General features: G+C 37.6%; 1 protein-coding gene and 1 non-coding gene across 3 annotated transcripts in view; both read left to right on the forward strand.

The window, feature by feature from the left end:
- The first annotated feature begins 4,932 nt into the window (after positions 1 to 4,932).
- hsd17b4 (hydroxysteroid (17-beta) dehydrogenase 4) overlaps positions 4,933 to 12,138 on the forward strand; it is a 16,542-nt gene continuing 9,336 nt past the window's right edge. The window contains exons 1-10 of one of the 2 annotated variants that reach the window (XM_059504383.1): positions 4,933 to 5,123; positions 5,566 to 5,619; positions 5,697 to 5,804; positions 5,892 to 5,951; positions 9,714 to 9,735; positions 10,408 to 10,454; positions 11,128 to 11,212; positions 11,288 to 11,475; positions 11,562 to 11,653; positions 11,746 to 11,770. In XM_059504383.1, the coding sequence (XP_059360366.1) occupies positions 5,066 to 5,123; positions 5,566 to 5,619; positions 5,697 to 5,804; positions 5,892 to 5,951; positions 9,714 to 9,735; positions 10,408 to 10,454; positions 11,128 to 11,212; positions 11,288 to 11,475; positions 11,562 to 11,653; positions 11,746 to 11,770 (739 nt within the window). In that variant the 5' untranslated portion in view covers positions 4,933 to 5,065. The remainder of the gene's footprint in view (positions 5,124 to 5,565; positions 5,620 to 5,696; positions 5,805 to 5,891; positions 5,952 to 9,713; positions 9,736 to 10,407; positions 10,455 to 11,127; positions 11,213 to 11,287; positions 11,476 to 11,561; positions 11,654 to 11,745; positions 11,771 to 12,138) is intronic. The other variant, XM_059504384.1, reaches the window with a different exon arrangement.
- trnar-acg (transfer RNA arginine (anticodon ACG)) lies at positions 7,231 to 7,303 on the forward strand. Its single transcript has one exon. It is a non-coding gene; the product is annotated as a tRNA-Arg (tRNA).

Here is a 12,138-nt window from a genome sequence, read left to right on the forward strand (position 1 = left end):
AACCCTCGTGAATCCTGACACGAGAACAAAACATATCAGAAATCTTCTGTTGATGAGCAGAGATCGCGCGGAGATGATCGCATGTCACCTGGATCATATAAAAGAAGAACTTCAGAATAAATAACATTTTAAAATAGCTACTCGTAGTCGGACTACAGTTACTTCTTCATGGATTAGTATACATGACTACATATTAATTATTCCATAATAAATATTAATAAAATGGCCTTTATTAAACAGCCTACTGCTTATTCACACAGAGATCATTCACAACATATATTTATTTGAAGTACCTCTTTAAAATAAATATGATAATTTTGCAGTATCACATTTGCATGTTCATGGTTCATGCAGGTAAACAAATAAAATAAAAAAAATTAGTAGCCTAAGTGTTTTTTTATGTTATTCATTCTACAATAATTTGTTTTTATTTAACAGTTAGTATGATTTAATTGATTATTAGCCAAACTTTCGATTAAACCCATAAACTCCCTTAATTTCCTTAGTTTTGGAAACTTTGACGTAATATAATGTTCAATGCACTTTATGTTGTTTATGAGAACAAATGGAATATAATTCGTTACTCTTTGTATTTTAATATAAATGTGGTACAAGATTATCTTATTTACAAACTGCAGCGATTTAATTAGGGCTGCATTTTTTTTCTTTTGTGTAATATATCACATGTAAAATTTCATTATTGTCTTACAAAACAAAATTATACTCGTTTCAGTAAAAACCAGGTAAAACACAAGATTCTTTGGCAGCCAATCAGACACGCTCTTTGCCTTTCAGTCAGGATTTCTGACATCGGGTTGGCTGAGGTAGATTTAGAGGGCGGGGCTTTAAAAGAGAAACGGTGTTTACTCCCGCAATTTACATCTAACAAAGAATTATAAAATACAATTATAATATAAGAACAAAACGAAATGAGTTTAAACCTTCAAATATACAGTTTTTAGTCAAATGATACTAAATCTGTACAGTCAGCACTTTAAGTCAAATATACAATATTATCAAGCCACAATATTATCAAGCTGCAGACTCGGAGCCTGCTGCATCTACAGTCCCGCACCCAGAGTCCCGCATTCTCAGACCCCTCGTTTTTCGAGACAGCGCCTCCTGCTGTTCGGAAGATCGTATAACACCCTTATCCAAATGCCATTGAAAACATCAGAATGCAATATTACGGTCTCTTTTTATTTAAAGTTATCCAAATAAATATTTGCGTTTCCTGCTTAATGCATGTGCCAAAAAAATCATTGTGTTCTCTAACTAATTACCCAGTATTTATTTTTTGAGCGTGGGTGTAATTGAAAGGAAATTACTGATGCAACCAATACAAATACAAATTGAACTATCATCTGAAAAATATTATGTGACATTACATTGCTACAATGTTTTAGTTTGTTTTTGTACAATGTTTCAAATTCCATTTTTTTTCTTTCAGCTCAACATATAATGGTCTAATTAACATTATACCATGCTAACATTACAAAATCTGTTTTGATATTTTGAATGTGAAGCAAAACTCAAATAATAGACAAAACACCAATAATGAACAATTCTGTACTTTATTTAACGATCACCTTAATCACTGTCATCTTGCTGTAAACAGGACAAAGCAAAGAAAAAGGGAAGAAAGAATTGTGTTAGTGACTTTATTTTCTTCTTCAATTGCAATTAAAAAAAACTCCTCATTTATAAGTTGCTTTGGATAAAAGCGTCTGCTAAATGAATAAATGTAAAATGTAATGTAAATGCATAAGGTAAAATAATTACTTTCTGGGAGGCAAATGTTGCATCTTTTCTCATTCTTTTTGCAATCACCCGGTCAAATTCCTCAACTTCACTAAAATAAAAGATGAATGCCATTGTCAAAAATATTGTGTAATAATAATATTTTTTTGCATATGCAAATTTCAAGCATACCTAGGGTGATAAGTAGGACCACGAAGGAACACCTCCTCAGCCTCCTGCCAGGATAATGCCTGCAGCTCACATAGGCCATGAATGATGGCCTGTCCATATAAATAAATACATTAATTAATTAATGTATAAAACATTTCAACTTATGGCAATATTAGAAACAATCCAATTGACAAACATGTGCGGGCCTACCTCAGGAAAAAGAAAACTACAAATGAAGTTGAGTTTTACAATTGTGTAGCAGAGCTTTGAGGTGTTCAAAAAGAATGGCACACTGCTGCTCACGGTCCATGAAGATTGGCACACGTGGCTTTAGGGGGAACCACTTTGATGGTTTCCCATTGAGAACATCCTGCGGTGCAAACAAAAAGTGTTGTTTTATATATACACAAGCCATCAATGAATAATTGGCATAACCATTAAAAATATAGCTAAAGAGCATATTGGATAATCAATTGACAATGTTGTAGTTGACAATGAGCACAGCCCTGGGTGAGTCATTTAGGAATGCTAATCTTTAAATGGTGAAAAATGAGCATTTCAGTACCACTAAATGCTGCTCTGTTCCCTTTGAAGACACAATGCAGTCCACCAGTGCTTCTTCAGTTCTTGTCCGATCCTGGACTGCTTGGACGTGCTGTGGGACATCTTGTGTGGTGCTTCTGCTTCTTTTTAGCCTATACAGAGGTTGAGTTTTTGCCTCCAATAAGCATTTTGCCTCGTCTGTCCAGAAGGCAAACCTGCGCCCATAGCTTGCAAACAATAATAAATAAATTATAGGAATAATAATAAAAAGAAAAAGAAATTGTCGCTTAAGAGAGTTATTAAGGGTGTTTAGTTACTCATGCTAAATAAAATGTTGTATTGAAAAAATATTCAAAAGTAAATTAATTTAAATAAATTTAACTCATATATGGGACCTCTGAATAATATTTTACCAAAATGTACAATACTTTTTGACATACCCGTCAATTTGAAATCGTTCCATTAGCATAAGGCACCACCATTTTCTAATCATGGGCATGTCAACCTGAAAGAAATGCCCAGTTAAAAGGTCATACTGTTTTCTACTTTTACCAAATAAACTTAAAGTAAATAAAATAAACATAAATTTCCTTTTTTTAACTTACCTCTTGGAAATCGAACTCGATGTCACAGACCATTGAGAGGGTGTACTGAAATACAGGAGACAAGCTGTTGTTAACACTGTTCACTAGACCTTACTTATAAACAAATGAAAGACCCTACCATCAGCACAAAAACACCACAGTCATTCCCTCTTGTCTGACGTGGCAAAGCCTATGATTGAGAAAATGAGAAAGTCAGTTTAGAAATGAATAATAGATAAAAGGTACGGATGCAAAATAATCATTTGTGCAGTAGAATTATCACCGAAAAATTCTTTCCAGTCATTTCTGTCCAGATCCCTGGATCAATTTGGATGGCAATTTGTCTGTAGACAAAAAAACATGAATATGACTGATCAAATTTAAATGACAGCTCATCTGTAACCTGAGAACAGTGTCAGACACACCATGCAAAACAGGCTAAATGAACGTAGCCAAAACATGCAAGAAATGGCTAGGAGAACATAGCCAAAAATTAGAGTTAAGGCAATAGAACATGGCCTTTAAACTTTGAACAAAGCTAATTGTATAGTAGAACAAAAGCTAGAAATGGCTAAAGGAACATAGCCAAAATTAGAGCCTGAAACTGCATGTCTAAATTCATAGGTGGACCTAAAAATTGCTCTGTATTCCACATCTCCAAAGCCGGATTCGTGCTCTGCATACTGAGAGTCTAAAAAGACTATCTCCCTTCGACGTGGCCTCATAATCTATAATGTGTTAAGGTGTAACAAGATTTATTTCTAAAGTTCTTGGAAGAAGCATTGATGATAAGTTTAGTTTTAGAAACACAACAATTACGCTGTAATCAACATATCTATGAGACACTCAATATCTAGTAAGAAATAATTCCTTACACAGACAATGTAGTGGTCAGGGCCATTAGCTTTTGTCCATGCTGGAAAGACTATCAAGTCTTTCATATCTGCATCCTCCTAAAATTGATTTCAGAAATTATGAAATTTTTTAAATAAGAATTTATGCCTTTTTATAGTTTTTACCTCCCACTCACTATATACACTCACCGGTAATGCTGTAACAATGTTTGGGGTTTCCTTCCAAGTAGGAACAACATAAAAGTTCTCTATGCATATATCTTTGCCCTATGGAAAAAGAAAGCAAGCAAAAATGTAGGTTAATTCAGACACATGTATACTCTTTGAGAGTTTACATTGTAATATTTTATATACATACAATATTCCGAGCCATTTCAATAATAAGCTTCATGCAGGCGTTTCCAATCTGCAATAAATAATTAAATTAGTCACTCATTAGTGAATGTTTAAATACAAATATAGCTTTCCAAATGCAGACTGCTTACGTGTGAATCCATATCCCTCAGCAAACCCAAGCTCCAAAACTCCTCTCTAATGAGACACAATTTCCCCTCCACAAATATTAAATAGACTGTTCATATGTTGGTGTATCGATGAGCTATAAAGCAGTTTGATTAAAAAAGAAATCATTGAATAAAATTGACGATACTCACCGTGTTTCGGTTCTTCACGTGTTTATCCGATCCAATTTGATAGGTGGCGCTGTCTCGAAAAACGAGGGGTCTGAGAATGCGGGACTCTGGGTGCGGGACTGTAGATGCAGCAGGCTCCGAGTCTGCAGCTTCATACTACTCCAAATATAAGATAGCTATATGATTTTGTAGGTTATATGCAAATAATACATTCTAATCAAAAAGTACATGCAGATTTCACAATTTTACAAATTAACACTCTCACTGACACTGTGACAAAACAGCAGCTCAAACATCAGCTGTTATATTCAGCTTTATTCATCACTATAAATATAACTCGCGCAAATAAGAGTCACATGGCGCCTGGTGGAGTGAAGACGCGTGGATCTGATTGGGCAACATCAGGTCGGTGACGTCACAGCGCCGTTCGCGGAAGTAGGGCAAAAGTCACGGCGGAGCGTTCCACGGCAGATCCGTAAGCTTACGGTTAAAAAACATCACCTCAAACATCATAAAGACAGAAAACACACATCATCTGAAGATGTCAGCGCCTTTGACTTTCGACGGCAGAGTCGTGCTGGTGACCGGAGCCGGAGGAGGTCAGTTTATCATCATAAACTCATGCATTTATGCAAATATGTTAATGTAGAATTAATTAATAGAGGGAGATAATGAGTGCTGCAGAAGTTAAATGCGTTAATGCATCAATCAGACGCTTTCTGAGTAGTAAACGGAAAACATAAACTACAAACGAATGCATTATTTACATTTTGTTGTGCGAGTCACAGCTGACACATTCATATAGATGTTTTTTCAACTTGCATGATTTTGCTCAGAATATTGAGTTTAAAGGCCTTTCTAAGTACTTAAGTGTGTATTTCGGCAGTGATACAGCTTCTCTGTGTCGATCAAAGTACAAACAGCAGATAAGAGTCACTGACCCTGACCCTCATGATGGTGCTATTCAGTTTAGATAAGGCTGATATTCTTAAATCACTCAGATAATTATGTTAATCCTGTTAATTTCGTGTGATTTCTCAGGTTTGGGGAGGGAATATGCGCTGGCGTTCGGTCAAAGAGGAGCCGCTGTCATCGGTGAGTCGCTCTGATCGGATCATTGATTCGGTTCAAGTGAGTCGCGACTCATGATTCTCTCTCTGTTCTTCACACAGTCAATGATCTAGGAGGAGATATTAAAGGAGGTGGCAGGAGCTCAGCGGCCGCTGATAAAGTGGTGGAGGAGATCAGAGCTAAAGGAGGCAAAGCCGTGGCCAGTTACGGTCAGTGATGAATCGACTCCAGCTCCACACACCTGTGATTCACCTGTGTGTTCATGATGATCAGAGCTCTGGTTCTTCATCTCACAGATTCAGTGGAAGACGGTGAGAAGCTCATCCAGACGGCGCTGGATACATTTGGCCGAATAGGTGCAGTTTCCAGACCTGCAATATGATTTAATATATTTATTTGCGGGTTAGGGTTAGCCCTAACATTATAACCTTGAGTAACACTTTACTTCAATTTAATGCATTATAAAAACTGTTTTGGTGGGTAGAGTACCCAAAAACTGTACTCAAGTAAAAGTAAAAGTACTTCTAGAAATATTTACTCAAGTAAAAGTAAAAGTACTAGTCTTGAATAGTTACTTGAGTAAGAGTAAAAGAGTATCGGATAAAAAATCTACTCAAGTAGTTAGTTACTAGTTACTTTGGGTCATATATACTGTACTGAGCCTATTTTTATTTAGATATATAGATAAAATGTATGTAATGTATGTGTGTGTGTATAAATGTATATATTTCATCAGCCTTTACTCCAATTTATGTAATTTATTATAAAACCCTGTCTGTTTACTTAAGTAACAGATATAGGTGTCATGCCATAACATATTTTAATACGACTGACTTTATATTAAATGTGAATGTAACATTGAAAGTTAATGTGATATAAATATTGCTACTAATCTTTCATTGTTCAGAAAGAGAGCAAATAACATTTACATTATTAAAGATCATTTTCACTGACAGTCTAGATTTCAATCACTCTCAGAAACTCCCATTAAAATCACTGAAACTGTTAACACTGTGAAATCAATATCTTAATTAAAGATTCGTACACACATCTGCACTTTGTTGTTTCTGACGAGAGAATTCGCCAGAAAGAGGTATTCAGTCAGTGAGCGAGTGAAGGAAGCACCGGCATTTCAGCGATGACTCATCTGAACGCCTCTGATTGGCCAATGCTTTAATAAGCTCAACAGAATCATGTGTGATTGGTTATAATGCGCAGCGCTGTATAAACGCATCTATCTCTGGCTCAGCGCCAGCAAGCAATCACAGATCTGAATTCAGCAGCTGATAATATGACTCGCTGAACGTACTTGCACAGGTGTGATTGTATTAAAATTAATAAAATCTTAATCGGCTATTTTTTGTCTTTTGGAAGCTGCATTCAACTTGACTCCCCTCTGTTATAAGCCACACACGTACAACAAACTAATGTCACAGTGGTATCGTGTACTGTAATCGAATGTAGCCCAAGTTATTACCTGTTAAACAGTAGACAGCACACGCGGTGTTCATCTAATAAGGATCTCCATCGCAAGCAAATAATAGCCTTTGCAGATTTCAATTCAGTGCAGTTCCAGCCACATTTTCAACGCTGCTGATGTTAAACGTTGATGCTGCTGATGTTAAACGCACCGGTGGGCCAGTGGCGCAATGGATAATGCGTCTGACTACGGATCAGAAGATTCTAGGTTCGAGTCCTGGCTGGCTCGCTCTGTGCTTGTTTAAGGGAAGTCGTGGCCTAATGATTAGAGAGTCGGACTCCCAATCGAAAGGTTGGAATTCCGGCAGGAATTGTGGGTGGGGGGAGTGCATGTACAGTTCTCTCTCCACCTTCAATACCACGACTTAGGTGCCCTTGAGCAAGGCATCGAACCCCCAACTGCTCCCCGGGCGCCGCAGCATAAATGGCTGCCCACTGCTCTGGGTGTGTGCTCACAGTGTGTGTGTGCATTTCGGATGGGTTAAATGCAGAGCACAAATTCTGAGTATGGGTCACCATACTTGGCTGAATGTCACTTCACTTTTTCACTTTTTCACTTTACAACTCTGAGTGAACCGCTTCAGTCACTCAGCGCGTGCGGCAGGGAACTGAACGACTCATTCAAACTGATTCATGAACCAATTCACTCGTTTGCCAATTGGTTTGATCAAGCCTTTGAACAGAATTGACTCAAAAGAATGCTTCAGTTTATTCCAAACGCGCCGTCTACTTTTCTCTGGGCAATGAGCGATGCCCATTAGTGAATGATTCATTCTTTTGAGTCAATTCTGTTCAAAGGCTTGATCAAACCAATTGGCAAACGAGTGAATTGGTTCATGAATCAGTTTGAATGAGTCGTTCAGTTCCCTGCCGCACGCGTTGAGCGTCTGAAGTGGTTCACTCGGAGTTGTAACGTTTAAGAACAGAAAGAGCGTTGAAAACGTGGCTATGGAACTGCACTGAATTGAAATCTGCAAAGGCTATTATTTGCTAGCGATGGAGATCCTTATTAGATGAACACCGCGTGTGCTGTCTACTGTTTAACAGGTAATAACTTGGGCTACATTCGATTACAGTACACGATACCACTGTGACATTAGTTTGTTGTACGTGTGTGGCTTATAACAGAAGGGAGTCAAGTTGAATGCAGCTTCCAAAAGACAAAAAATAGCCGATTAAGATTTTATTAATTTTAATACAATCACACCGTTGCGAGTACGTTCAGCGAGTCATATCATCAGCTGCTAAATTCAGATCTGTGATCGCTTGCTGGCGCTGAGCCAGAGATAGATGTGTTTTTACAGCGATGCGCATTATAACCAATCACACATGATTCCTTTGAGCTTATTAAAGCATTGGCCAATCAGAGGCGTTCAGATGAGTCATCGCTGAAATGCCGGTGCTTCCTTCACTCGCTCACTGACTGAATACCTCTTTCTGGCGAATTCTCTCGCAGGAACAACAAAGTGCAGATGTGTGTACGAATCTTTAATTAAGATATTGATTTCACAGTGTTAACAGTTTCAGTGATTTTAATGGGAGTTTCTGAGAGTGATTGAAATCTAGACTGTCAGTGAAAATTATCTTTAATAATGTAAATGTTATTTGCTCTCTTTCTGAACAATGAAAGATTAGTAGCAATATTTATATCACATTAACTTTCAATGTTAGATTCACATTTAATATAAAGTCAGTCGTATTAAAATATGTTATGGCATGACACCTATATCTGTTACTTAAGTAAACAGACAGGGTTTTATAATAAATTACATAAATTGGAGTAAAGGCTGATGAAATATATACATTTATACACGCACACATACATTACATACATTTTATCTATATATCTAAATAAAAATAGGCTCAGTATATATGACCCAAAGTAACTAGTAACTAACTACTTGAGTAGATTTTTTATCCGATACTCTTTTACTCTTACTCAAGTAACTATTCAAGACTAGTACTTTTACTTTTACTTGAGTAAATATTTCTAGAAGTACTTTTACTTTTACTTGAGTACAGTTTTTGGGTACTCTACCCACCTCTGCATTTATTGCATTAAGATAAAGTAACGAGAGGAGTGTCGCCCACAGTAACGAAGTAAAAGTACAGATTTTCCCCAAAAAATGTACTCAAGTAAGAGTATAAAGTACCCATCTTTAAATATACTCCGAAAAGTATTAGTTACCCCAAAAAATTACTCAAGTAAATGTAACGAAGTAAATGTAACGAAGTAAATGTAACTCGTTACTACCCACCTCTGGTTTTAATGCAGTAATTATTCCTTGTAATGCACCTTATAATGCATTTGATGATCTAATGAATAATTGTTATAATAGATTATAATACTGATCTATCCGTTATTACACCCTTAGAAAGTACAATGCATTAAAACACAAAACAAACAAACTTTCAAATATTATAATGCATTTTACAGTTATTTATGAAAAGATATAATGCATTACAGCATACATTATGAATACAGTCATAATGCATTATACAGAAAAGTTTAGGTGAAGTTTTACCCAAACATTGATTCAAAGTAAAAAAGCATTTGAAAACTCTATTATACCTATATTAAATCTCTATATAGCTGCTGTTTTTCTGAGTGCTCATGATTAGTATGTGTTGTTTTTCAGATATCGTGGTGAATAACGCTGGGTAAGTGCATGTTGAGATCGGTGTAGAGAGGAACACGAGATACGTAATCAGATTACTTTTTTTAAAGTATCTAGTGAAGTAATGTATTACTTTTTAATTTAGAGAGAGAAAAACTGTTACTTTTTCAAACATGTTACACCAGTTACTTTGTTTCAATTTATTGAGTGACAGCTCTGGTGTTGCCATGGTGACAGAAATCAGCAGTAGGGTTTAAAAAAGGTGGAAAATTTCCAGTACATTTTGGAATTTTTAGAGAATTTTTTTAATCTTCATTTTCTTACTGTAGTTCTTCACTTAATAAGAAATGTGTTTACTCATCTCAGCTGCACAAAAACACATTCAGTGCTCCTCAAAATGAACAAAAACAGTTGAATGTACTGTAGTATTCTTCATGTGATTAGTTTGAGCGGCGCCCTCTACTATACAGACCAGAATTTACATTTCCTTCAGCCTGAGCCGGATTCACTTCACTTTCAGTGTGAAAGGGCTTTTACATTTGTAAAATAACTTTTTTATATTAAAATCAAACAAGCAAGCCCTGCCTAGATTTAAATAAGTAACAATGCATTAATTTCCATAAAAAGTAAATAAGTAACGTAATTAGTTTTTTTAGGGAGTAATGCAACATTGTAATGCATTACTTTTATTACTTTTCTCTGCTGTGTTCTGAAGGATTCTGCGCGACCGATCGTTCGCCAGGACCAGCGATGTAGACTGGGGTACGTATCCACGTCATCTAAACAAGAGTTTCCTGTTAAAAGCTGTTCACAAATCTGCTGAGACACACTTCTAGTCAGGAATAGAGAGAAGAAGAAGGGGGCGGGGCGGGGCGGGGCGGGGCGGGGCTCGTGGCTGTGGATGATGTCATCATGCTTCCTAACTACACACACACTGATTGGCTGATAGTCTCTGTCAGAGATTCATTCATAGAAATATTGTATTATACTCCCATATTCAATTAAAGGTTTTAAAATGCAGTAATTAAACAAGTATACGTTGATCTGATTGTGAGCGTCTTACATGTGTGCGTCTCTGAATCGATTCTAAACACTCTTTTAATTAACAGTGTAATAATCACGGCTGATAAAAGAGAAGTTACTTCTTGCTCAGCTGCTTAATGAGAACAAGGAGAGAATTCAGAGCAGGATAACCTCCCAAACCAAAGTGATGCCTTTATAAATGTCAAATCTGTCTCAGATGTTGACGTTCAGAGACAGATTCCCAGCAAACAGATATTTTAGGAGACTCCTCTTCACTGCTCCTCACCTTTCACACATTTAGGAGCTAGTTTAGAGCCGAAACACCTCTTAGAGCAAACATTTAGCTCAATATTTTTAAGATCTTCTTTTAAGATTGAGTTGTGAGCTATTGTAAGCTGTTGTGTGCACACAGACCTGATTCACCGCGTGCACCTGAGGGGCTCCTTCCTCGTCTCGAGGGCCGCCTGGAACCACATGAAGAACCAGAAGTTCGGGAGGTTTGTGCGGATCTGTAAAAGTCTTCTGTGGTGTTCTCCAGCCGAGCGTCACGGCTCTCTCGTGTCTGTTCTCAGGATCATCATGACGTCGTCCGCGGCAGGGATCTACGGGAACTTCGGCCAGGCCAACTACAGCGCGGCGAAGCTGGGTCTGCTGGGGCTGTCCAACACGCTGGCCATCGAAGGACAGAAGTACAACATCCACTGCAACACCATCGCTCCGACCGCAGGCTCCCGGCTCACCGAGACCGTCATGCCTCCAGGTGCAGAGCTCACACCTCAGACACTCACACACTACAGCACTGACGACCTCCTGTAACCCAAGTGTGTGTGTGTGTGTGTGTGTCAGATCTCCTGCAGTCGCTGAGGGCCGAGTACGTGGCTCCGCTGGTGCTGTGGCTGTGTCATGAAGCGTGTCCAGAGAACGGAGGACTGTTCGAGGTGCACACAACACAAGACTCAAGGGTTTGATTTGAAGGGAATGCATGCACGGTGTTTGTTCTGAAACTCATCTGCTGCTGTTTGGGTTCTAGGTTGGCGCTGGATGGATCGGAAAACGTAAGATCTGCTGAACCTGATGATCTCTGGGAGAAGATCCGTGACTCACACACACACACACACACACACACACACACACACACACATAAATATATTTTTACATAAACGCACAAGTTTATTTAGTGGTCTTAAGCATCAGCATTACTAGTGTTTATTTGGATGTAAACCCATTTACACTGCATGTTTACATCTGGATTAGAGGTCAAAGGTCAGCTAAACAGTTAAACCGTGCTGCAAACTTCATCAGATATAAAATGACTCTCAGAAATTCACAAGATAATAGTGTCATTGTTTCATCAAGTCTTAATGTTGCAAAAATCAGCAGATATGAAACAAAATGAGTCTCTGCTGTAAAGCAGCTCTACAGA

This window comes from Carassius carassius, chromosome 21 (assembly GCF_963082965.1).
Source record: "Carassius carassius chromosome 21, fCarCar2.1, whole genome shotgun sequence".
Classification (NCBI taxonomy): domain Eukaryota; kingdom Metazoa; phylum Chordata; class Actinopteri; order Cypriniformes; family Cyprinidae; genus Carassius; species Carassius carassius.